Source organism: Stigmatopora nigra, chromosome 19 (genome assembly GCF_051989575.1).
Source record: "Stigmatopora nigra isolate UIUO_SnigA chromosome 19, RoL_Snig_1.1, whole genome shotgun sequence".
NCBI classification, from domain to species: domain Eukaryota; kingdom Metazoa; phylum Chordata; class Actinopteri; order Syngnathiformes; family Syngnathidae; genus Stigmatopora; species Stigmatopora nigra.
Window position 1 is genome coordinate 2,767,341 of NC_135526.1, and position 25,704 is coordinate 2,793,044.

At 44.6% G+C, this 25,704-nt stretch overlaps 7 protein-coding genes across 8 annotated transcripts; 3 read left to right on the forward strand and 4 right to left on the reverse strand.

The window, feature by feature from the left end:
* Positions 1–20: 20 nt before the first annotated feature.
* On the forward strand, positions 21–3,982 carry LOC144212854 (uncharacterized). Its single transcript, XM_077741024.1, has 3 exons — positions 21–525; positions 825–1,244; positions 1,336–3,982. Exons 2-3 carry the CDS (start codon positions 1,011–1,013, stop codon positions 3,178–3,180), a joined length of 2,079 nt encoding a protein of 692 aa, XP_077597150.1. The 5' UTR covers positions 21–525; positions 825–1,010; the 3' UTR covers positions 3,181–3,982.
* Positions 3,439–6,296, reverse strand: vps26c (VPS26 endosomal protein sorting factor C). Its single transcript, XM_077741026.1, has 8 exons — positions 6,138–6,296; positions 5,388–5,531; positions 5,161–5,310; positions 4,960–5,040; positions 4,587–4,661; positions 4,358–4,508; positions 4,130–4,282; positions 3,439–3,565 (listed from the first exon to the last, which is right to left on the reverse strand). The coding sequence occupies exons 1-8, from the start codon at positions 6,192–6,194 to the stop codon at positions 3,483–3,485; spliced, it is 894 nt and encodes a 297-aa protein (XP_077597152.1). The 5' UTR covers positions 6,195–6,296; the 3' UTR covers positions 3,439–3,482.
* A 697-nt stretch (positions 6,297–6,993) lies between these two features.
* Positions 6,994–11,202, forward strand: LOC144213090 (uncharacterized). The gene is made up of 2 exons (XM_077741348.1): positions 6,994–7,484; positions 7,957–11,202. The coding sequence occupies exons 1-2, from the start codon at positions 7,248–7,250 to the stop codon at positions 9,862–9,864; spliced, it is 2,145 nt and encodes a 714-aa protein (XP_077597474.1). The 5' UTR covers positions 6,994–7,247; the 3' UTR covers positions 9,865–11,202.
* On the reverse strand, positions 10,467–14,118 carry ttc3 (tetratricopeptide repeat domain 3). The gene is made up of 12 exons (XM_077741349.1): positions 14,015–14,118; positions 13,807–13,946; positions 13,666–13,734; positions 13,484–13,580; positions 13,280–13,383; positions 12,680–12,758; positions 12,518–12,610; positions 12,310–12,449; positions 11,786–11,891; positions 11,636–11,722; positions 11,463–11,555; positions 10,467–11,400 (listed from the first exon to the last, which is right to left on the reverse strand). The coding sequence occupies exons 2-12, from the start codon at positions 13,923–13,925 to the stop codon at positions 11,290–11,292; spliced, it is 1,098 nt and encodes a 365-aa protein (XP_077597475.1). The 5' UTR covers positions 13,926–13,946; positions 14,015–14,118; the 3' UTR covers positions 10,467–11,289.
* Positions 14,119–14,956: 838 nt separating this feature from the next.
* On the reverse strand, positions 14,957–20,848 carry LOC144212518 (uncharacterized). Its single transcript, XM_077740469.1, has 4 exons — positions 20,767–20,848; positions 16,209–16,536; positions 15,568–15,870; positions 14,957–15,478 (listed from the first exon to the last, which is right to left on the reverse strand). The coding sequence occupies exons 2-4, from the start codon at positions 16,518–16,520 to the stop codon at positions 15,020–15,022; spliced, it is 1,074 nt and encodes a 357-aa protein (XP_077596595.1). The 5' UTR covers positions 16,521–16,536; positions 20,767–20,848; the 3' UTR covers positions 14,957–15,019.
* Positions 16,726–20,535, forward strand: rabgef1 (RAB guanine nucleotide exchange factor (GEF) 1). 2 transcript variants are annotated; one of them, XM_077740467.1, is made up of 10 exons: positions 16,726–17,030; positions 17,433–17,618; positions 17,718–17,926; positions 18,146–18,312; positions 18,401–18,482; positions 18,543–18,675; positions 18,744–18,835; positions 18,903–19,159; positions 19,769–20,053; positions 20,391–20,535. In XM_077740467.1, the coding sequence occupies exons 2-10, from the start codon at positions 17,440–17,442 to the stop codon at positions 20,415–20,417; spliced, it is 1,431 nt and encodes a 476-aa protein (XP_077596593.1). In that variant the 5' UTR covers positions 16,726–17,030; positions 17,433–17,439; the 3' UTR covers positions 20,418–20,535. The 2 variants fall into 2 exon arrangements, with proteins under 2 accessions (XP_077596593.1, XP_077596591.1); XM_077740465.1 differs by having other exon boundaries at positions 16,728–17,030; positions 19,769–20,535.
* kcnj6 (potassium inwardly rectifying channel subfamily J member 6) lies at positions 20,329–25,043 on the reverse strand. The gene is made up of 3 exons (XM_077740468.1): positions 24,859–25,043; positions 22,534–23,448; positions 20,329–21,840 (listed from the first exon to the last, which is right to left on the reverse strand). The coding sequence occupies exons 2-3, from the start codon at positions 23,423–23,425 to the stop codon at positions 21,524–21,526; spliced, it is 1,209 nt and encodes a 402-aa protein (XP_077596594.1). The 5' UTR covers positions 23,426–23,448; positions 24,859–25,043; the 3' UTR covers positions 20,329–21,523.
* Between the last annotated feature and the right edge of the window lie 661 nt (positions 25,044–25,704).

Below are 25,704 nucleotides of genomic sequence, written 5' to 3' on the forward strand. Positions count from 1 at the left end.
TTTTCTAATGTACGAGGAAAATATTAATTTGAAAGAAAACTGCATTATGTGAGGGTAAAAAGGAATATATGCATTTTGTAGTGGTTAAATGTCAAAATTGCATTGAAAAACAAGCTTAAATATATAGTGAAGTGAAGTACGTTCTAGTGACACTTTCAGGACGTTGGGGGAACTACACTTAGGCAAAACTCAACACGTACCTGTTGACTTCCCAGCATGTCGCTTCGAGTACTGGGAGTGACGTCACAGGCCAGGGCCGACTAAATTGACAGTCACAGTTGAGGCGTCGACCTTAATCTTTGTACAAAAGATGCCGTCATTGGCGATCACGCGACGTCCGTCTGTGGTCACCCGTGAGTCGCCGTGACGTCACACTGTGAATTGGAGTGCGCCACTTCTGCTCCTGTGTTGTAGTCCTCTTGTCACTCAGCCTCTGGAAAAGACGAACACAATTGCATTTTTTTTTATCTATTTCAATTTCTGCTATGCTGTAAAGAGCTCCTGCTGTGTTTATTTGCAACACAGGTGAGTCCTACTGACATTACAAGTGCACAATTTAATAAACTCAATCCAAATGATGCACTTTTGCAGGAATTAAGTGCTAAAATTACTTTCAGAGTGTGTTAAATGCTTAAAATAAATGATTTCTTTAAAGTAATTCTGTCATATATTACACTATTTTTTTTAACCTGTACAGTGAATATGCTACAGAAGATCATTGTTGAACTTTTTCTCCCCAAAATTAAAATACATTTTTTTTATCAAGTTGTCATGAGGATAAATAGGCTTGGTTTTGATATGATGGTTTGTTTTCTCCTGTTTAGAATCCTCTTTAGACTGGAAAAAAATAACAGTGTAAATGAGGAAAATTTGAGTCAACAGAACTCAGGTCTTCCCAGAAACTGACATTTCTACCGAGGATTCGACTTTTCAGCGAGCCGTCGTCCGGGGGCGTCATCAAACCGATGACGTCGTTGAACCTGTGACATCGCTTCGCAGCCACCCCCGAGATGGAGGTCGACTATTTCCCGAAAGAAGTGATTCTGGAGCTGGTGAAATCCAGCTTCGAGCAGATCTCCGCAGCCCAGTGGGCTCTGCTGGTGGCGGGAACCCCCGACTCGGAGACCAAGGCCATCATCGCAGACACCATCAGCGATGTGATCCAGAGGATCTCCTCCGACGTGGTCAGGCACCTGTTGCCCGCCATCAGCGACCACCTGCGTGGACAATACTCGCAATCGCAGGTCAGAATTCTTAATGAAGTCCTTCATCATTTTTTTCCTTGAGCCCCGCCCCCCAAAATAACATCATCCCAATTCCTTTTGTGGGCCGCAGATGAGTATGGCCATCGACCGGTGCAGTCCCAAGCTGAGCGGATGCCTGACCGAAACCTTCGCCGCCGCCCTGGACCTCCCACCGCAAAAGTACGAGGGCTCCGGGGAACTGACTACGCTAGTAGAGTCTGAGGTGAAGAACCGCGTGACCTCGGCCTTGTCCGTGGCCCGCAACGCCTCCGAGTGGCCGTCGGACCCCACCCTCTTCATCCGCGGTACCATGTCCAGCGTGGGCAACCTGTCCTCCATCTTCCGTAAGGCGGTGGAGTACTTGAGGCAGGTGTTCGCCCGGGCCCGCACGCCCTGCGTGGTGCTTTGCGGCCGCTCGGCCATGAAAGCCACCGACATGACGGACGCTGTGAGCGGAATCCTCTTGAAGTGGTCTCGCCTGAGCAAGTGCCACAGGAGACGCGATAAAATCATCAACGTGGAGAAAGTGGAGAACAGTTCCGACGAGGAGGGCTCGGAGCAGAGAGTGAGCAGGTACTCTGACTCCCAGGCGGTGGAGAGTGCTAAATCGGCCGCCCTGGACATCACCAGAAGCATCATCCAGAAGCCCCTCAGCAGCTCCGGCGGTCGCGTGGAAAGCCGGCTGACCCGCTTCAACCTCAACCTGAAGCTCATCTCCAACAAGGTCAAGAATTTCTTCAAGACCCAGGAGAAAATCAGCCCGGACGGCGACGTCAAACGCCGGCGATTCCACTTCTTCCGCTTTGCGCGTATGCAGTTTGGCCGAATGTTGGGCGGACTCAAGCGCGCCTTCAAGAACCAAGAAGGCTGTCTGGTTTCCCTGCGATCAGATAAACCCAAGTCCCCGAGGGGGGACTCCAAAGGAACCTTCAGGAGCAGCACGTTACACGTCAGGCCGTCGCAGAACCCCAAGTTCGAGTTCGAGGCCATCCAAGAGATGGTGTCCAAGCTGTTCGAAGAGCTCAGCAAGATGGATCCGGAATCTCGCAAGGCCGTCATCCAGCGCTACATGGACGAGAACCTGCAGAGCTTCTCCCAAGATCTCACTTCTCGCCTGTACGAGTACATCATGTCCAGTCAAAGCGAAGTCTACGAGGTGCCCTCCAGCCGCTCCAACACGCCTTTCGTGGACTCGGTGCTCTGGGGACGGCGCGGGAAAAAGAACTGGGACGGCGGGCAGAAGTTCTCCCCCGAGGTCTTGTACGCCATGACCGAGGACGCGGCCTGGAAATTCCTTCAGCAGCTGTTGCTGTGGATCGAGACCGAGCCACAAGGCGAGGAGGTGTACGCCGACGAGGTCTCGGGCGCCGTGGGCGAGATCAACCAGCTGGTGGTCACCGCCCTCAACACGGCCGAAGATATGGACGAAGACATCGACACGGAAACCCCTTTTAACGATACCTTAAATAGCGAAAGCCTAAACCGCTCTTCGTGTGTCCAAGAGAGCTGCGTCAGGACGTCCAAATCTTCTTCTGAAGGGGAACCGCTGTCCATGCAGGACCTGAGCGAGGTCCTAGCCTTCATGCTAACCACTCAGTTGGGCCAACGCCTGCCTAGAAATTGCAAGAAGAATCTGAAACCGGACGACTTGATGCTGGCCACCCAGCAGATGTCATCCATGGCCCTGAGACAGATCGGCCCGGGGAACATTGACAACATCGAGACGCTGGCCAACCTGGAGGAGGTGATCCTACCCGTGGTGACCAACGTCCTGGCCGAGTTCCCAACACCGGAGCAACTGGTGGGGGCGGTGTCGGGCGCCGACAATGTCTTTGACGACGCGGTGCTGAAACACCTTTTGATCCAACTCAACGCCCGCAGAAAGCCATCCAAGGGCATGCTTTCGTCCATAATGTGCTGCTACCCCTGTCGCTGATTCCGTCGGAAGCATCGATCATGTATTTCTTGACATGGATCGACTATGACAAACTGAAACATCTCAGGTGGAGCCGCTGTCCCATAATTATTAACACCACCACATGGAGAAGAAGCACTTGGCTTACACCGGAGGTGCTAGTTCACCATTTTACCATGTACATAGATTGCGTTATAAGTGACCTCAATGCTTCCTTCAAACCTGAAAGAGCACTTTAAAAAGACTTGTTGTTTTGTAAAACCAAATGAATCAAACCTGGATTCTTCAACTGATTTATTGATCCATACAGAACTCCTCTCCATTCAGACCCTGCATAGCTTCAGCGGGAAGTTCTCCGTGATCAGGTGGTCGTCGTGGAGAACCGTGACGATGTTGATTTCAAACTCTGCGGGGAAAGTAACAAATTGCTTAGCTCATTGCATAAACTCCAAGATGTCGATGTACTACAAAGTGCATGATTCGAATTATGGATCTGACAGAAAAATGGTATGGATTTTTTTTTTCTCTCATACTCCCATACTTAGTGGGAACACGTTGGTTACTTTTTAAATTCCAGCTATGTGAAATGTAATAAATACAATATTTACACATAGTGAACTTATTTTTACACTGTCTTTTAATGCGAATGCTTCAAACGTTAATGATTGACTTTTGAACAGATGATTTCTATGGGGAATTTACTTTCAAAGTGGAGTACGCGGAGCATGTGCCATGCTAGTTGGTTTATAGAAAGTGCGTCATGATGGTGCGAAATGAATGCAATGCATTGAGTGATCTGTAAATAAATTATTTTGCCATTGAATTTGCCAATTCTCCTTTTATCCGTGTTATGCCTGGACATCCAAAACTTTTCAAAAAAATTCTTTATTAAAAAGCCCTATACTGTCAATAATCTGAATCAAATGTTCTTCAGGTTGTCGCGCACGTGAGCTGGGATGGATCTACTGACCCACTTTAAAGTTGGTGGTTTCCAGGGTAGGGCAGGTGAAGAGCCTGGGAAAAACCATGTAGATGGGAATAGGCAGCCCGCGGCAGACGTCGCCTTCGGCTATCTGGATGTTCTGGATCTCGGTGGGGTCTCGGGCGTAGCCTTCGGCGCAGCCTGCGTTTTGTGACATTGCCAATGAGCCGTTCGAGTCAGGTGTATTTCGGGAAGCTGGCAAAAAGGACGACTCACCGCACGTCTCCACCCGAACCAGCTGCAGGTCGATGCTTTTGATGGGAACGTCGGAGCTCTCCACCGTCAGTTCTCCGGTCAGGGGCCGGCTTATGATGCAGGTGGTGTTGTCCAGGTGGCCTCGGATGAGGAATTTGGGCAGAGAAGTCCGCTGAGGATGGAAAAATGGGTGTTTTGTGAGTAGAACTGTCAGCAACAAAGAAGCAAGTCAAAGATTTGGTTGGTTCACCTCACGGATGTTCTGAAGCGTGTCTGGCGTGATGGTGAAGTTGACTGGGGTGGCGCCCAACTGAGATTTCTGTGGCTAATAAATGAGAGATACGTCACACTATACAAAAGTGCATATTAAGAAGGTGCAATTTTGTCCACTTTCTCAAAATGTAAATTTGATTTAGTTTTAGTCACTTCATTCAAATGGTATGTTACAACTCACATTTAAAGACACATTTGAACATGATTGGTTCATTCTAAACAGTACACACAGGGAATTGGTGGCCAGCCAATCACAGGGCACGAGGAGACGGACAACCATTCATGCTCACACTCATACCTAGGGGCAATTTAGAATTTATATAAATTGTAATCTAGTGTGTTTGACTCACCTGACTGTGCACAATAAACTCACAGTTCCTGCTGAGGTCTTTGGCCAGTAGGGAGCGCTTCAAGTCACAGCGGAGAGAGTACTACTTGGAAGCAACAAGGTATGAATGATATTTTATTGCATTACATTATTAACTCATTCACTGCCGTTGTTGGCAATAGACGTCAACGGCAGCGAAATACTTAAGCTAATATGTGCATACCTGAATGTTAACAAAGACGCCGTGGTAGGTCTCATACAGAGTTTTATTGGCTTTGGCGTTAAGGGGGAACTCGAATGGAACCTCAGTCTTGCCTCCTGGGATCTTTCCAGCCTTGGCCACCTCGATGCTACTGCCGAGCAATGTTATGGGCTGCGGAAGAGAAGCTTCACAAGTTAAACACTTTCTTTACAATGACAAACGGACAATGTCGTCATATATTTCTTTACCTTGACTGAGTTGTAGAAGGCCTCAAAGACACCTACGCTCTTGGAGCTCAGTTGCAGGTTGACCAGGCCTTCCATGCTCAGGGAGATGCCGTGGTGCTGCATGGGCTCCCTGCATGCCAGCACGATGACACCGGCCACAGACTCCTAGAGATTGTTCAAAATACACCCCAAAATGAAAAAAAAGGTAAAGACGTATTTAAAGCTATAAGGGCAACTCCGTTCCCCAAGGGTACCTATCTAGTCTGTTTTCCGATATCGGGTATATGGGTTTATTCACCCTTTTTGTTTGAGTCTATTTGTTATTGCTTTAAATTGCGAAAAGAAGGGCGGTACCCCCGCCTAATGAATTTATCACAAGTAAACGCCCAATCCATTTGAAGGATGAGAGTGGCAGCGAAAGAACGTCTATAGTTGTCAATGGCAGGGAATGGCTTTATTTACATTTTTTTTCAATCAGCTAGTAATATAGCAACACATGCGTTTTCACAAAAAAAGACAACATTAACAAGATTTATTTTTGTGCAGTAGTCATTTTGAAAATATTTGATTCGACAAAAGACCAAATGTTTTGTTTCTTATTTCTCAGTATTCGGATGCTACGTCGTCGTTTGTGAACTATGCAACAATGCTTTTTGATTGTTAATAACATCTTATCGTGCCTAAATCATGAGACAAATGGGATGACGCTTCCTCTGTCAATACAGACGTTAGCTTCGTTTTTTAGCATTAGTTGATTTTCAACGAACTTACCCCCTCATGATAAACTTTGTTGGCTCTTTTGAGTCGTATGTCCAAAGTGACGCTCATCTCCGGTCATCACACGCCAAACGTTTGAAAATGTTTACATGCTGAATAAAATGAAGTAATCAATTACTTCCTGGTTGCCAGCGGAAACTAGACATTTTCCTGTATAGGATTTTCGATGTAAAAGTCCACATATTCGCATCTAAGCGTATAAATGTTTAATTTTACCATATTGGCCAAAACAATTTTACTTAAAATGGGTACTGTACTATAATGCATTTTGTAATACAGAATAATTATACCATAGAGTGAGACCTTTTGAGTCATAACTTTATCACCACATGTGTTATAATTCATTATGATACATTTTGCATCCTATAAAATATCAAAACAATTAAGTTCTATTCTTTTTTAGAAAAAAAGGCACACACGTACAAATATCAAATAAAAATGAATAAACAAAAACACTACTCAAAACTTTTGTTTGTCTGTTTTTATGTCACTTATTACATGCTTTTCACAGTGCCAAAAATCCAATTGATTTTGGCTTTAAAATGAATTGAAAGGGTTCAAAAGCAACTTTTCCATTTTATATGGCAATATTCATTATGGAAAAATGTGTAATTCATCTGTTTCATGATTAAAACTTGACTTTTTTCTTATTGATTATTTTCCAATAAGTAAACATGGCAAAGGAGGTCTTTAGGGAGAACACACGCTGTTAAGTTTGGCGAAACAAACAAGAAAAACAAAATATATAAAAAGAACACTTGGCTCCCATTATTGAAAACGTGTGACGTAGTGGGGGAAAAACTCAAAAGAGCGCTGACATATTTCTCCTAACTCAGTAGTTGAGGAAAGACAAGGGCACCACAACACAGTAAGTCAAATCGTAAATGAAGTGATGTCACGGCTGGTCATGGCCCACCACAGCAAGACGTCTAAAGTTCGCCGGTGATGTCACCTTTTGTACAAAGATCAAGCTTCACCGGGTGGATGAAATTTGACAGAACCACTCATGAATGCGCGACATTCTATTGATAGTTCTGCGCAGCCTAAATGTAGTGAACCCGAACTCGTGACGTCGCCTGTTCTGCCCACCGAAGCGACCCCGAGATGGAGACGGACCGTTTAATCAAAGTGGACGCCATCCTAGAGTTGGTCAAGTCCCGATTCAATCTTGTCTCCTCGTCCCAGTGGGCTCTGCTTGTGTACGGGACCCCTGATTCGGAGACCAAAGCCGTCCTGGCTGACACCATCACCGATGTGATCCAGAGAATTTCTTCCGAGGTGGTGCGTCAGCTCCAGCCTGCCATCACCGAGCATCTGTGCGGACAATCATCTCAGGCTCAGGTGCGCAAGTGGACAATAATAACAATTCTTATTTTTAATATACATATGATTATTATATATTTTTAAATGTATATACGTATATGTGTGTATGTAAGTATTTTACGATTCTCCAATTTAAAAACGCAAAAAAATGGTCGTGAATCTGGATCAATATGTTTTAACTGGCAGTTACTCTACATAAAAGATAAACATAGACAAAATTTTGTATCTTGTTGTTTTCGAGCCACTTTGGCTCAACATCAAGTATCAAAATACTTGATAAAGCTAACTAACATCAACTAACAAAAAAAAAAAGAAAAAAATAGATGACTGAAAACGTACCAGTTTTGTTGCTTTTCACTGAAGAGTCCTAAACTTAGAAGTACCTTCGCCGGTTTGTTTTTGCACACACTCCATGGTAAAATTGTAAAAGTATAAAAAAAGCAGAAAGAGCAAATAGAAAAAAACAGCACTAATAAATTCCACTCGGCAGGTAAGTAACGCCATCGACCGATGCAGTCCGAAGCTGAGCGAGTGCGTCACCGAGACCTTCGCCGCCGCCCTGGACCTCCCGCCTCAAAAGTACGAGGGCGCCACGGAACTCACCACACTGGTGGAGTCCGAGGTGAAGCACCGGGTGACGTCGGCCCTGTCGGTGGCAAAGAATACCACCGAGTGGCCCAAGGACCCCATCCTCTTCATCCGAGGCACCATGTCCAGCGTGGGCAACCTGGCCTCCATCTTCCGTCAGGCCGTAGAGTACTTGAGGCACGTGTTCGCCAAGGCGCGGACGCCCTGCGTGGTGCTCTGCGGTCGCTCCGGCATGAAGGCCTGCGACATGACCGACGCCGTGAGGGGGATCCTGTTGAAGTGGTCCAACGCCAGCAAGAGGGCCAAATCCAGCGAGAGGGAAAGCACGACGGATGTGTCCAAAGCCAGCAGAAGCACCAAAGCCAGCGAAATCGAGAGCTCCTTGGACGTGAGCGAACAATCGGCTAAAGAGAAAGCTCTGGTGGCGGCCATCGACATCACCAAAAGCATCATCCAGGAGCCCTTCCGCGGCTCGGGCGATCGCGTGGAAAGTCGCCTGACTCGCTTCAACCTCAATCTAAAGCTGATCTGTAACAAAGTCAAGAATTTCTTCAAGTCGCAGGAGAAAGCCAGTCTGGACGGCGAAGTCAAACTACGGCGATTTCGCTTCTTCAAATTTGCACGCATGCAGTTTGCACGAATGCTGGGAGGACTCAAACGGGCCTTCAAGAACCAAGATGCATGTCTGGTGTTCCTCAGGCTGGATCAGCCAAAGTCACCCAGGGACTCCAAAGGGGGCATCTTCAGGTCCAGCACGCTACATGTCAGGCCTTCACAGAATCCCGTCTTTGAGTTCGAAGCCATCCAGGACAATGTGGCTAAGATGTTCGACGACCTTAACCAGATGGAGCCGGAAGCCCGCGAAGCCAAGGTCAAGCGCTATATCGACGAGAAGCTGCGCACCTTCTCCCAAGATCTCTCCGCCCGCCTGTACGAGTACATCATGTCTAGTCAAAGCGAAGTCTACGAGGTGCCCTCCAGCCGTTCCAACACACCCTTCATGGACTCGGTCCTCTGGGGCCGGCGGGGCAAAAAGCACTGGGACGGCGGGCAGAAGTTCTCCCCCGAGGTCTTGTACGCCATGACCGAGGACGCGGCTTGGCGTTTCCTTCAACAGCTGCTCCTCTGGATCGAGACCGAGCCGCAAGGCGAGGAGACGTACGCCGACGAGGTGTCCGGCGCCGTCAGCGAGATCAACCAGCTGGTGGTCACGGCCCTCAACACGGGCGAAGACCAGAACACCCCCAAGAGCCGACGAGTGACGCCTCTGAAAGACGAAGAAGGCACACAGAAGACCTTCTCCCGGGCTTCTGGCTCACGTCAAACGCAATCGACCTCCCAGCGCTCGCCGCTCACGGAGGTCTCGGAGCCGTCCACTGACACGTCGTGCAGGTGGGAACGTACGGCGTCCTTCAACCTGAAGATGACACGCCTCCTGGCGTACACACTCACCACACAACTGGGCCAGCGCCTGCCCAGGAAGTGCAAACAGTCCCTGAAGACGGACAACCTGATGCTGGTGGTGGAGCATCTGTCGTGCAGAGCAGTGGAGGAAATCAGCGCCTGCTACATCCGCGACATCGACACCATGGCGAACCTGGAGGAGGTGATTGGGCCCGTGGTCAAGAAGATGCTAGCCTACTTTGGCTCGCCGAGTAAACTAATGGAGGCGGTGACGGAGGACGAGGCTTCTTTCGACGACGCCCTCTTCACGCTCCTCCAAAGCCAGCTGGCCGTCCGCAGGGAGCGAGCCAAAGGCGGCAAGGGCTTCTTCTCGTCCGTGGCCAAGCTGTGCTTTCGCTCCACGTGACCTACGTTCCTTCTTCCAGGAGGCGTTCCATAACATGACTGCTCAACTGTGCCTGTGTATAGAGTGTAGATATTTTTATCATGCATGTATACATTGGCGCGTAGTGATACTTTTTATTCACCAGGAAACCCGGACTGTGACTTTTTGCAGTTATGAGAAGTTGCTTGGTCAATTTTTGGTTTAGATGTGTCTCCACTTGGAAGATATATATCATGTATATATCATGTGTATATATTACAATAATACAAAGAAAGAGGAGCGATGGGAATTATTACCTCAATTAAACAGAGTAATACTGTGAGGGGTGGCATCTTAGCTCTTTCAATTGCTTTACGGAGTTAAGCTTTTTCTTTATGACCAAAATTGACCACTTGCCCTATAAAGGCTTCCATTTAGAAAAGAAAAGGTACCACTATGCGTACATGTATCGTGGCTTTTTACAATACAACTTGAATATTTTAGCGTATTCTTAATATTTATTTTCTTGTAGGCTTGTAGCTTAGAGAGGGAACAAGTAGTGTTTTGTAGCCAACAATATGCCCTTATGCACTGCATGTTTTGGTATCGTACTACTGCATTTTCTAATGTATAAAATCAAGGAATAAGGAAAGTAAGTCATGTTCAAGACATTTCAGAATGCTTTTGCTTACAATCATTTTGATTGACAAAAAAAAAAAGTTCTTTACACACAAACCAACTTGGAAAAGAACCGTGACCCAAAAAAAACTGAGTAAAGAAATCAATTGTTTCATTTGAATGACTCTTCATTGGAGCACTGATGCACTTTAAACTGAGGGGCTATTTGTATATTGTGCTCTGACACTCAAATGATAGAAGTATTGACCATTTATATACATATGTATTCATATATTATTATGTATAATTATATGATTAATATATTTATATATGTACATGTGTATGTGTGTGTATGTATATGTATGTATGTGTATATATGTATGTATATGTATGTATAGGTATGTATATGTATGTATATGTATGTATGTGTGTATGTGTGTATGTATGTGTGTATGTGTGTATGTATGTGTATGTATGTTTGTATGTGTGTATATGTGTGTATATGTATGTATATGTATGTATATGTATGTATATGTATGTATGTATATGTATGTATGTATATGTATGTATGTATATGTATGTACTATATGTATATATGTGTTTGTATATATGTATGTATTTGTATGTGTATATATATGTATGTGCATATACGTATGTGTATGTACGTATATATATATATATATTTTTTTTGCCCGATTTAAAAAGAAAATGGAAAATGATCATGAGAGAAACTGAGGAAATTTGTACTTTGTGTGACAAATAAAAAAGCAATCAGATATTTGTTTGTTTGTTTTTAAAAACCACCTAAACGCAAAGGAACAATTAAAAAGAACAAGTTGAGATGGTGAGTCAAGGGGCTTTGCGCCTGCAATTGCGCAGCACGGGGAAGTCGTTAGGCGACAAGGCAAGCTTGCGGCAGTTGGGACACGTGCTGTTCTTCGTCAGCCATTGCTCGATGCACTAGACACAAAGACGTTTTGAGTCAAGTTGCTGAGCTTGAAGTGGGAAGATCGGCATCTCACCTGGTTATGAAACGTGTGTCCACACTCAAGAACACAGTGGTCATCTTGTCTAATTTCCTCAAAACAGATGACACAAGAGTCGTCCAAGTTTAACTGCAATTATTAATAAGTACCTTTGAGAAACTCATTTTGACAAACCAGGTATTCTCAATTGATTTTTTTATTGCCCTTACTTCTCTGGGTTGGGCTGGTTTTTGGTATCCTGTCTTCCAGTAGACAGGAGGCAGGTCTAAGCCCGGGGTTGCCATCGCAGTAGCCCCCTGAGAGAAAAGCGGTCCAACGTAAGTAGTGAAGACGACTTAAGACCATTTGAAACGGTCTACCTGACTGTCCAAAATTTTCTGGCTCACAATGTTGACCACTTCTTGCAAGTTCACACTGCTGCCATTCGACCAGCTCGATTCATTGAAAAACTTTTTAAAGTCAGACCTAGAGGGAAGAAAAAGGCCAAAATGTTTCAGAAACATCATTTTACAGTTAGCAGTTTTTTTTAAGTGACGAGTATTGGGTGTCAAATTTTCAGCATTGTTTATTATTTTGAAACTATTAACAAAACCTGAGGATTTTTAATTTCTTTTTTTTTAATAGCAGAAGGATACAAAGAGTAACTTGATTGGATGTTTAGTATCTTTAACGGCACTAAAAAAAAGCTAATAGCAAATATTTTCCTTTTTTTGTCATACATTTTTTTATTTAAAGGACACATAGGCTCAAAACATTTACCAGTGGATTTAAATTGTTCTTTGTTTACTCTTTTAAAATGAAAATATGTGAAAAAACTTTTTTTTGTTCGTTGACATTTAAAAAAAAGTATTTGTACCTAGTAAAAAAAACATTTGGTATTCACCTATTGTAGTTGGGAAACATGGTACCCAGTTGTTTTTCTGCCTCCTCAAACACGCTATTTGAGGCCGGTTTCCGAGTTTCTAGCTCCGACGCGGCCTGCATCCAGGGCCCAATGCGAAGTGATGCTATTCCTGAAAACAACTGCGAGGTTTGATGCCAAGGTCAGGAAAGTGTCCAACAGTAAACAATTTTCTACCTCGACTTCTCACCGGAGAGACCTCTGCGTCGATCTGGTTGACTCTAAGCAATTCCGTGACACTTTTGCCATTTCTGACTTGCATCAGCTCCTCCTCATATGAGGCCTGTGGAGAAAATGACGTCTATGAGCCATTGTATCAAAGTCAGTCTGGCAATTATGTCAACCTATGTACCTTGGTGGCGGCAATTTTCTGCTCCACTTCTTGTACTTTTGCACAGGCGTTTTGTCTGTACGCTTTCAGTTGAGGAAATCTGAAAAGAAATATAGAACAGCATCACCTAAAATCTTTCCAGCTGCACTCATCGTTCATCATTTTGACACTACAGACGCTCCCTTACTTATGAACGAGTTAGGTTCCGAGCGCTTGTTCATAAGTTGAAAGTGTTCATAAATTGAAAGTGATCATAAGCTGAAAGTGTTCATAAGTTGAAAGTGTTCATAAGTTGAAAGTGTTCATAAGTTGAAAGTGTTCATAAGTTGAAAGTGTTCATAAGTTGAAAGTGTTCATAAGTTGAAAGTGTTCATAAGTTGAAAGTGTTCATAAGTTGAAAGTGTTCATAAGTTGAAAGTGTTCATAAGTTGAAAGTGTTCATAAGTTGAAAGTGTTCATAAGTTGAAAGTGTTCATAAGTTGAAAGTGTTCATACGTTGAAAGTGTTCATAAGTTGAAAGTGTCCATACGTTGAAAGTGTTCATAAGTTGAAAATGTCCATAAGTTGAAAGTGTCCATAAGTTGAAATTGTTAAAAAAAAGGGTTAAAAACACTTCCTTACCGCTGCAGATTTTCATCCAACTTCGTCAGGAAAATGGTGGCATCTTCCAGTTGAGTGTTGAGGGTGTAAAGACGCTGATCCAGACTGGTTTTCAACACAGACAACTGTGGAAGAAAATGAGGGAGTTTTGTTTTTTCACTTAAAAATTTATTTCTCCAAAATAAAAAGAAGATGAGCCACAAAATATTTTTATGAAAAGCTTACTTGGGCGGCATGGGATCTTCTCGTCGCCACAGCCACGGAGTTGTTGTAGCGTTTGATTTCATCCTCGAGACTCATCTTCTCAGCTGCTGAATGGTTGCTTGAAAATGGAATTATATCAAATTATATGTATCCAGTCATTGACGACAACAAGAGGTCTAACCTATTTGAAAAGTAAAATGTACCTGAGCTCCAAAAATTCCCTTAACTTGGCATTATAGCAGTCATTTCCTTCTTTTATTCTTTTGGCGAGACTGCGTAAAATCGAATAAAACCTGAAGTTTATTAAAAAAAATTCAATTTTAGGCTCTATTGGATTTCCATACCTCACATTTTCCGCTACTATTTTTTCCGTTTCCCTTTTGAGGGCCTTCCACTCCTCCTGGTTGGCCGCCTTCTCTTTTTGATCATTCTTGACCTCTTCCTTAAGCTTCTGCTGGAACATGATCAACTCTTTGTGGGTGACCTTAACAGGGAGTAGTGGAGAGTGTTTAATTAGAGATGTGCCAGATACACCAAATCTGCATTTCTTACTGATGTATTGGTACGGATTTCTTGGATCTCTTTGTTCAAGGACTCCAAGGTCACATGGTGCTTTTGATCCACTTTTTCACTTAAGTTAATGTCACCCTGGAGAAAAAAAAGACAGTTACATGAGTTTGTATGACATCTGGATGATAACTGCTACACAAGAACTCACATGGACGCTCTCATAAGGCTGCAAATGTTCCGTGTTCATGGCAACGCAGTTTTTAATATGTCTGTGGATGGATGGAAAAAGTGCAGTTTTATTGGATGAATTTCGATTTTATTGGATAATATTTTCCTAGAATTTTCTAACCAACATAGTCACTAGCAGAATCATTTTCAAAAAAAAAAAGGTTGCTGTATAAAATAATACAACATTAATAACGCAGTCCATATACAAAGCGAAAGGTTAACGCATACCTGCCTTTATCCGATTTCAGGCAAAAGGCAAGGCAACACTACACAGTCTGTTAGATCCGACTGTATTTTTTTAATAAAACGTTGAAATGAACTTAATGACTTAGAATGTGTGATTTTGGCTCCGTCGCATCACAAAAAAAGCTGTAAATCATACGATCTAATGTGCATTACTTACCACTCTGTTGGCGTCAACGGTAAGACCAAACGAGGTAACAGATAGCAAGACAACTCGTATACCTGACGGAAATTTTGTGTACAAAAACAAACACGGACAATTCTCTTCGTTTAACCCTCGTCGCTTGTAAACAAAATGAAATGAAATGAATGCTTGTCAGTTCCAAATTTAGACACGCCCATTTGTATTAGAGACATGATATGTAAAAGGTGCTAGATGCGGTATCAGTAAACAGCGGCCATCTTAAAGCGGTGGTTTCCTCTGTCATGTTGTGTGATTTTCCCTACTAACATCTAAAGTTTAGAGTCTAAACTTTTTAGAATGTTTTGTTGATAACAAACTGTATTAACATGTCTGTGAAAAAAATCCAAATTCATTTAAAAAAAAAACTCTCATTGTCAATCCACATTCACAATCTAGTTGGTGTCAAGCTCAAATGCATCAACTTGTGTGAGCAGTTTCTGGAAGACTTTTTGGGGGAATAAGAAAAAGCTTCTGCTATTCTCCAGGTCCTGTGCATTTATGATCCGTGTGACGAGAGCTTGCTGGATAGCTGGAGACTCGCAGGGGTGATGGTGCACACCGTGAGACACGTTTCTCCCCGTCTCGATGAGCAGAAGCCCCTCTTTCCAGACAGATTCCCCATTTCTGGAAACGTTGCCATGGGTTGTCTCATTGAAGGACATTTGTCCAGATGAGGTCCTATTGGTTGAACTACTTAACTGGGATGAGTGTCGAGCGGGTGCCGATGGTGCGATTTCCCGAAGGTTCCTGTGAAGGTAGACAGTGTAACCTTGAACCAGACGGCTGAATGCCGTTTTGTAGGACAAGCGAAGGGACGCCGCCGAACCAAATGGCACAGAATGAAGACGAACCTGGCGAAACAATAAGGCGACCTTTGTGAGGATAAGCAGTTCAGAAAATGAATACATGAATGTATCAAATAGAAAATAAAGATTCTGACCTGGTGTATCCTCATATGGAGATGAAGAGCAGCTCCAGTCAACCACTGCTGCATGGAAAGTGAACTCATTCTCTTCTTATTGATCATCCTGTGGTAATGGTCCAGCATTTCCAGTTTGAGCCAGTTGTCATAGATCTCAATGGTCTCGGCCATCATCTCCCGGTCATTGGCGAGGCCTGGGATCAGGCTAAGGAAGCTCTGTGCAATCCCGCCAATTCTTGAGGAAACTGGGATTCCAAAAAGCTTACCAGATGGATCAAACTGAGGTGATTGACCGGCCTCTGCTGAAATGTTGCCTCTGACCTGAAAATAATGATACTATATTTATTCTGGAATGCCACAACTTTAGTCAACAAACAATTTCTGTGATGTATCTCAGCTGAATTTGGAAATTATTTTTCAGATATGAAATAAACTAGTCATTCCCAAAATGTGAGCAGCAATTTTTTTTATGTATCGTGACAATACGTATTTTTTGATACAAATTTTCATACAATTTGGACAAATTCAAATTTATTTCAGATAACTCATCAATTATGATATGGTAATGATTTTTTTTTTTTAAAGATGGTTAGGGTTCTGAGATCGAAAGTTTTATTTCAACAATAAATATAATATATCCCAAGGAAATTTCTACAAACCTGTTGGGCAACGTGGTCCAACAGCATGGACAAAGCCAGCGCCACGACGCCGACGCCCCCGTGAGTGACCTTGGGGCCTTTGAGCTCTTGTTGAAGGCGGACACCCAATGTCGTCCGCTGTGTTTCGTTTAGGCCCCTCCGCAGCGAGGCGTACTGGTGCTGCAACGCCGGCGGCGAGTCCAGGGACAGGAAGGCGGCGAGGGCCGGGTCTAGCGAGATGTTAGGGATGGCGTTGGCATCCTGGGCCGCCAGAAAAATGTTCTGGACCGTGACCTGTGAAGGCAGGCACAGATTGTGGCCCAGCAGGATCATGGCTGGAGCGCAATGGCTGTGCAAGAAAACAACATGCGTTAGTCAGCACTATCTTTGACCTTGTGTTTGTTTACTTATGGTCGGTTGGGAAAAAATGGGAATCTTTTCCTTAATGTTTTTAAAGCCCGTGACGATAAAAAAATATTGTTTATTTTACATGCATATGTTGTATTATGGATAAAATACAAAAAAAATTCAACGACTCGACTTGAATGACACTCGGCTATTTCCGCCAACTTCCGAAAATCCTGGTATTCCGTTGCTTCGTGACGTCACGATAGAGTATCACCTCTCATTTGAAAGCTGCAATGTGGACCCAATAAAATAGGTACAATGTGATATAACCCGCTCAATTACGGATTAAAATCAGCACGCGATTTTATTCCTTATACCATTGTTGACATTTCCGAGCATTACCCAAAGAAGATCCTGGAAGAAGCTCTTCGCTGTGTCCAGTAAACTTAATCGAAGCCCTGTGAAAAGATCTTCAATATTTGCGCTTGAAAAAAGGTACGGATTTGACGGCGTGTATATCGTATATATTGTGTTAGAAATAGCATCAAAATCCATGGGTTTCAGTTCCAGTAATACTCGACTCATTTCTATGCTTAGCTACAACAAGAGCTAACGTTAGCATCGTGGTACTAAACGTGTAATTACTTCATACATTTTGCTTTTTAGATGACTAAAGGCCAAATGTGTAAACTGTCTCGATCTCTAGAAAAGCGGTTAGTATATTTAAAATTACATCAAATTCCTGCTCAGCTAGCAAAATCATGTAAAGTGGAGCCCCTTGTGGTTGATAGAAGTATATGGATGAGGAAAAATATCTTTTATACGGTAGTATCTAACATTATTTACTGTCATGACCTTGCAAGGAGAATCACTGATGTACTATTTAATTTTTTTTAGAGACAGTATGAGTCAAAAGACGGAGCGTCGCGGCATCCACGTGGACCAATCGGAGCTGTTGTGCAAAAAGGGATGCGGTTTCTACGGTTACGGTGCCTGGCAAGGCCTCTGCTCCAAGTGTTGGCGTGAGGAATATCAACGGGTGCGCCAGAAGCAAATCCAGGATGATTGGGCCTTGGCTGAAAAGTAAGACTTTGATAAGTCCTTAAATAAAGGCCATTTAAGTATAACAGTGCCATTAAGAAACCATAAACAATGCGTGATGATGACTTGTGCTTTTCCCAGGTTGCAACGAGAAGAGGAGGCGGCTGCCTACGCCAGCAGCCATGGCACGCCGCTCCCGACCCAGTCCACGCCACTCCCTACAAACCAGTCTCAGTCCTTGCTGGGACCCTTTTCCAAGTTTGAGGAGAAGAAGAGCAACGAGAAAACCCGCAAAGTCACCACCGTTAAGAAGTTTTTCAGCCCATCGTCACGTAGTGCTTCCAAAAAAGGTACGGTTGGAAAACCAGGAAAAACTCCAAATAAAAATAAATAAAATAAAATCAGACATAGGCACTGTCACCAGCATTGAATTGACAAAAAGCCTAATTGTCATCATACGAAATTGGTAAAAACACAATATTTCCAGCCGGTCTCGAACCAGGAACCTTTCACGTGATAGGCAAATGTGATAACCACTACACTACAGAAACTAGATGTTCATTGATCAGACTCTCCAGAAGTGAAGACCAGCAGTCCGTCCACGCTTCGCCATGCCGGTTTTGAATCGGATCAGGCGTCCAAGGACTTTGTGGAGTTTTTGAAGAACATGCAACGACCTGTACGGGAAATCCACAAGCAGTGCCACAGCTTCCTGATTAACGTTTCCAGCAAGAAGGTGACCGCTTGAGAAAGAGTTCATCAACCCATAGTTATCACTGACATTGTTGAAAAAAAAATGGTGTCAATGAATGCATTTTTTTTAGGACTTAAGTACTGAAGAAATGTCAGAGTGTGTTCAGGACTTCTACCAAAACCTGTCCGACCGCTTGATGAGTCATTTCAAGGGTGAGCAGCGAAAACAACTCCTCATTTGTGATAAATATGACTGAAATGAAGTTCTTCTAGGTTCCTCCGAGCCTGTGGAGCAGGTGATGGACCAGGTAGAGAAGTACATCATGACCCGACTGTACAAAAACGTCTTCTGCCCGGAAACCACCGATGACGAGAAGAAGGATTTGGCTATGCAGAACAGGATCAGGTTAGTTCCTCCTGTCTTTTAATGTTCTGGCGGCTTAGGTTACTTACTTATCCCACTTTTTATCTCAGAGCACTACACTGGGTCAACATCCACATGCTTTGTGCGCCCATGGACGAAGAAGTTCCGGAAGCTTCGGGGAATGTAGTCAAAGCCATCACCGGTAACGTCTCCTTCATTTGAGTCGAGATCTCTCGTTGGTGTTTTACTGAGATAAAGATTCCATGCAGATATTATCGAGATGGACTCCAAAAAGGTCCCCCGGGACAAGCTGGCGTGTGTGACGCGTTGCAGCAAGCATATTTTCGCCGCCATCGCCGGAACCAAAAGCGAACCGGCGTCGGCCGATGATTTCCTGCCGTCGCTCATTTACGTGGTCCTGAAGGCCAACCCTCCTCGACTACAATCCAACATCCAATACATCACACGTTTTTGCAACCCTAGCAGGCTGATGACTGGCGAGGATGGATACTACTTCACTAATCTGGTCTGTTTTCCTTCCATTCATAGAGTCTAATGAAGAAAAAATATGATTTCAAAAGGCAATAGAGTACCGTATTTTCACGACTATAAGGCGCACCGCATTATAAGGCGCACCCTCAATGAAGGACATGTTTTCCATATATAAGGCGCACTGTATTATAAGGCGGACTGTATATTTTGGAGAAAATGAAAGACCTTTAAGTGTGCCTTATAGTCATGAAAATACGGTATATAAATGTCTGAAATTCCATAAGCATGATTAAATCTGAAAATGAATGGAAATTTGTCAATATTTTTTCTAAATCCACCAAAACAAAAAAAATGAAAAGACAATTTCCATTAAAAAAAAATATATATCCATACATTTTATACATTTTTGAGATGGCTGGGAGTACCCAGCAAAAACCCACACGATAAAGCAAATAAGGACCAACCTGGGATTGAACCCTCAACCCAAAAAACTCTAATCTAAAGGCAACAACACACTAACCACTCATCCACCTGACCACTATGAAAAGATTTTTCTATATAGTACTCCATTTTCCTCCCAATATCCCCCAAAACATGTACTTTCCTATAAATGGCAATTTTGTTTCTTTTTTTTTTTATCCAGTGTTGTGCAGCGGCCTTCATTGAGAAACTGGACGCGCAATCCCTCAACCTGACCCCGGACGAATTCCAGTCCTACATGTCGGGCCAGGTTTCTCCTCACTCTGAGCGGAGCCGCACCGACGCCCCTCCAGACTCGGGACACTCGGCACCCGATGGTCCTCTGGCCCAACTTCGCCGTAACTTGGACCTCCTTTCGGAGCTGAGCTCACGTCAGGAGGCCTTGATGGAGGCCGCCCACGTTTTTCACGCCGAGCTCCTGTCCTGGCCCGACGGGGTGCGGCAGGAGGTGAGGGACGCCGTGGCCAAACACCCGCTTAACGTTAGCAGACCCACTGCCAATCCACTCGCCGACCCGACGAAGATGTTCGCGGGGTAACAAAGTCCAAATGTGACACTCCTACTTGCTAAAATTCTGTGTTATTTGATGCCATAACCGGTGTATTTCAGTTTTTCATTGTTTTTATTTTGATTAATTCTGTTCTCTTTCATTAGGGGGGGTTTATTTAGCTATGAGTGCCGTTTTTTTAAATGTATTTATTCTTTGAAATCAATTCTCTTAGAGTTGACTGCAACAATGCCATATAACATTCTAACCTGATCCTAAATGTGCTGTGTGTATTTAGATCTACAAACTCATTATCTGCCATTGAGGATCACTGCTAGCCTTCCCTGGCCCAAAAAATTGGACATCACTCACCATCAGTGGTAGCCAATGAGTGTAACACTGCAGTATTCCAATGAAATAAAACACTGTAAACATACAAACTACCTAAACGAATCTTGTTGTTGTTCCTTCACAACCACAATAAAACAACATCCCAATATGCAATGAAAGAGTTTATTTATCATACTTATGCTCATACTGTATGGTGAATTATCAGGTTTTCCAAGGAGCTATTTTAAGGATTTGTACTGCAACGGCGGCTATCTATATCTCGAAAAAATAAATGTATGAAAAAGCATTTGTTTTTTAAAGGGTAGTTCAAGGTCATGGCTTACCGCCTGAAGTGTGGAGCAGGTGTGTAGAGCAGGTGTGTGGAACTTTCCACAAGCAGCTGGTGGCGTTAGGGATGGGCCAAGAGAACGACAAGGGGCGGGGTTTACAAGGGAAGAAATTGTCCTTGTTTTTTGTAGCAGAAATAAAACACGGCAGACGGGATTAATTCATGTTTGTACATGCGCCAATATACACGCAGAACACATCATTAAGGACACCTCCGCCAACGCAAATGATTGGACAGTAATCCCTCGGATATTGTGGTTGAAAAAAAAGATGGATAAATTGAACGGACACGGCCGCGATAAATCAAAAAAACGTGAAATAGGAAACTAGGAAATAGGATCATCCCTATAATAACTACCTTTTATTTTCCCTTCATGGCCGAGTCCTCGTAGCAAGCGAACGATATTAAAAATAATAATTTAAATAAATGTTTTTGTAGTGAAGCTGCGAAAGTTGAAGCTGCAATATTCCAGGGATTACTGTAATAATTACTCATTGAACCTGATGTGACCCCAGAATGAACATTTCCGGGTGACAAAACAAGTTAAAAGATGTTTTAGTAAGGCATAGATTATGTACAGGTCTAACCTAGTATCAAACCTCTGGCAAATATTCACACGGCAACTCCCCAGTAAAGCTTCCAAACATTTCGTGATATGTACAAAAATACTCAATATTAAAGGTCCCTATAGGTATTATCAGATTAGAAAAAAATAAGAGGGTCTCCGTTATAGTTTTTCTTTTTTGGTGGAGTTAGACTTTGGACTCACTCTCGGCGTTGGAAAGGTCGCCGTTCCGCTCGGCCCGCGCTTCCTGGCGCTCCACCTCGGGCGCCGGTCCCTGCTGGCTCAACTTGCTGGCCACGGACCAGGTGAGGGGGAGTCGGCCGCGGCCGTTCATGTCGGCCAGCTGCCGGGCGCTGCAAGTGGGCGTGTTGGTCTCGTAGATATCGTGGAAGCTGTTGTAGTCCACCTCGTAGAAGCCGTCTTCCAGCGTGAGCACGGGCGTGAAGCGGTAACCCCACTTGATCTCGCTGCTTACGTAGGAACTCCGAGCTTGGCACGTCATACCTGAGGACCACAAAGTCACCGAGTGTGTGTTTACATTTCAACAATAGGTCTGATCAGTGTTACTTTTGCTCCGTTTTGATTGTCTGTCCATTTTGTCTGACAGTGGCCATCTGCCAGTCCCTCCCTTGGCGTCAGTCGTTTCATTGGTCTATTCGACAGCACCTGCTGACCTCATCTTCAACATCAATCAGTCCAGGTCTGTCACAGTGTCTGTCAAAAACCCACGCAATTGGTCCATCGGTCCTTTCATATTTCCATTTTTTCTTATTTCTGTCCCTTTTTGATTGTTGTATTTGTCTGTTCTTGGTTATTCTTATAGGCTATTGATCTGAATGGGCACTCAATAGGGCAAACACGCCGTATACGCGAGAAAATACGGTAATTGTTGATCTCAGAACTGTGAGCTGACCTTAATAAGTAGTATTACTGTTTGGATTGACCTTCAATGGCTTGCTATTTCATAACATTTCATAAATCCACCCAATTTCATATGTCCATCTGTCCATTTCAAACTCAATCAACCACAATTGTTCAATCAGTCCGTCTGTCCACACTGTCGGTCTACGAGCACTTACAATATCACAGTCGATATCCGTACATTCAAGTTCCGTCACCGTCAATCTTAGCCTTTCAGTCATTTGGTAGCCTTAGAGCCAAAATGGTGGCAAATCTGAGTTTTCCGCGGCGACTTACCCGTGGCCTCGACCATGCCCTCCAGAATCACCACGATCTCCAGCTCCTCCTTGGCCAGGTGAGCCGGCGAGACCTCCCAGAAGGGACTGTTCTGGTTGATCTCGTGGCAGATGATGAGCGGCGACACCAGGAACAGCCGGTCGTCGCCCGTGCTGTAGCCCACGTTTATGTCCGTCTGGTTCAAGGGGATGAACTCTCCCTCCTTGGTCTGTTTGGACTTTATCAGTTTGGCACGGATGGAGGCCTCCACGATGTGCGAGTTGCGTAGATCCCCCACCCGGAACATCAGGCACAGGCGTCCGTCTCTCATGGAGATGACGGCGTTGGTGGAAAAGACCAACGTCTCGGCACGCTTCTTAGGTTGTGAGATCTTGACGAACATGCAACCCACCATGAAAGCGTTGACGATGGATCCCAGCACCGACTGGATCAGGAGCAGTAAGATTCCCTCGGGGCACTGGTCCGTGATGACCCGGTACCCGTAACCGATAGTGGTCTCCGTCTCGATTGAGAACAGGAAAGCCGACACGAAGCTGTTGAGATTGTTGACGCAAGGAGTCCAGAGGTTGTCGGCCAAGTGGTCCAGGTCGCCTCGTAGGTAGGCGATCAGCCACCACATGAAGCCGAAGAACAGCCAAGTGACCGTGTAGACCAACACGAAGATGAACAGGTTGAAGCCCCACTTCAAGTCCACCAGCGTGGTGAAAATGTCCGTCAGGTAGCGATAGGTTTCGCGCACGTTGCCGTGGTGGACGTTGCACTTGCCGTCTTTCTGGACGTAGCGTTGGACTTTGCGGGTCCGCTCGACGGCCGCCAGTTGTTTGGGCAGGTTTTTGCCGGCCGGGTGACCCGACTTTCCGCTGATGGCTGGGCTCTCCACATCCTGCTCCATGAGGGTTCTGGATGGATTCAAGGCTGCGGGGGGGGGGGGGGGGGGGGGAACGCAAATGAGGTTAGCAGCAATCGGATGTCATTGACGTAATTTCTCGCATTATAGGCGCCTTTTGGTCCTTCAAATTGCCTTAAAATGTTTGAATTTGACTATTTATCTTGTATAAGACACCCCCTGATTCACAATTTTCCCCTCCATATCCGTGGTTTTAATTGAGGGGTACAAATGTTTTATTTTGAAGGGAACATTTCGAGAATTTCTATTGTATTTATGACTGTATAAATCGAATTGCAAATTCCCGAAGGAGTGTTCCGTGCACGTAGAATTTTTTTTTAAAGGAAGTCTTGTGATCAGTACAACCAGGATGTGTGTCTCGTTTGTAATCTCTAGATTTTCACGTCTTATGCTAGGCTTTTAGGCCCGTTCCTTGTATTTACCAGCGGAACAAATGTCGGCGTGGAAGCTGTTGAGTACTCCATCCACAGGGGAATATTTTGAGCTTGAGCAGCGCCGGTAACCATGGCAACACGCCACTCCGTCTATCTATCAAGGGCTCGCAATATAGCAGGAATGTTCTGGAACGGGCCGCGGCTTTGGGAAACTGTACCATGTCTATCGGCGTCATTGGCGGCGAAGGAGTGAAGATTTTTCAATGGCGGTTGAGCCGCCACATTGTGTAATACAGTCAAAAAAAATCCTAAAGCCCGATGGAGCGTCTGACGGTCGTTGCTAGGCGACCATTGTTTGGGGATTGGGCTTTAGCAAACAGAAAATGGGATTGTTTAAGCAGGTGTGCGGCACAATGGCCGACGCCAGCCAATTATGTTTTGATCCGTTTTGGAGTGAAAGAGAAACCCTTGCTCAGTCTGAGGAAATTAAGTAGATTAAATTGATTGTATTAAATGTATACTAGTTCTTGAATAGAGAGGAAGAGTCTGCTATCAACCACTTGACTAAAAAGAAGGGCAAAAACTGGGATTTTAGCTCAATTCAATCGAAACGAATCTGTAAACAATGCAATGACAATCCTGCCTGAACTATTTGAGGCGGAAAAGGAGAGGGAGGGGGCTCGTACAGGAAGAGGCTGTTGTCATGGAGACCAAGGCCAGGTTCTAATACCAATCCTTCTAATATTTTGCTGTGAATTCTAACTGGAGCTGTTTTTAGAAAGCGACGCAGGCCTCGGGCCCGTCCGGATGGCCGGCGAGGTCTCCCGTCGCCCCCCGTCGCCTCCCCTCGCCGTTTCTCCTCCCCCTTCTCTTCGGAGGTCTCATCACGTCACGGAACCGACACATGTCGCCACCGTTTCCAGCGTCCTCTTCTAGTTACGCAACCCGCCCCCCTGTCGTCCTTTTCTCAACCCCCCCCCCCTCCCTCCGCGAGAAGGTGTTTGTCATCATTATGGCGAGCATAATCAGAAAGAAGACTTTTACCTGCGACAAATAGGCGGCCTGGGTCATTCCCGCTGGCTTACTTCCCATCAGATGAAGCGGATGGCTTAGAAATGGCCTTTTTCTTCTGCCTCCATCATCCTTGCTGCAGCGAAGCTGAGAGAAGAGAACTAACTGGTCGGCCCGTCAGCCTCCTCCCACAACCGCTATCCCCACCTTCTTTCTCCTCCTCCTCCCCCTCCAGCAGCAGCAGCACCGGCAGGACCACCAACCTTGGCCCTCCTCCTGGATGGATGAGAGACACTGTCAATACTAAAGAACCACAGACAGAGAGAGAGAGAGGTAGAGAGACATTGAAATTGATTAGATTGATGCCCAATTCATTTTTAAATGGTAAAAAATCGGGAATTTCATTTTTTTTCAAAATGTTAACAATACTACAACTGTAAGGATTAATGTAGAAGATTCATTTTTTTGTATGCTTCCTGAAAAAAACAGAGGCCCAGCAACATGAGTGGTTAGTGCGTCGGAATCACAACTTTGGGGTCCTGGGTTCAATTCCAGGTCAATCTGCCTGTGTGGAGTTTGCATGTTCTCTCCAGGGCTGTGTGGGTTTTCTGTGGGTACTCTGGTTTCCTCCCACATGACACAAAACATGCACGGTAGGTTGATTGGAGACTTTAGGGTCTAACACCCCGTTCCACCCTAGTGAGGATAAAACAGTTGGGAAAACAAGATGAGATGGGAGTTGCAATTATGATTATCTATATCAGGCTCCAAAGATGACTATACTTACCTTAGATGGACAAATCTATCAATGCCAAAGACAAATATATACCTACATTTTTTTAAATGTTACCATAACAATTTTAATATTAGCTTTCCAGG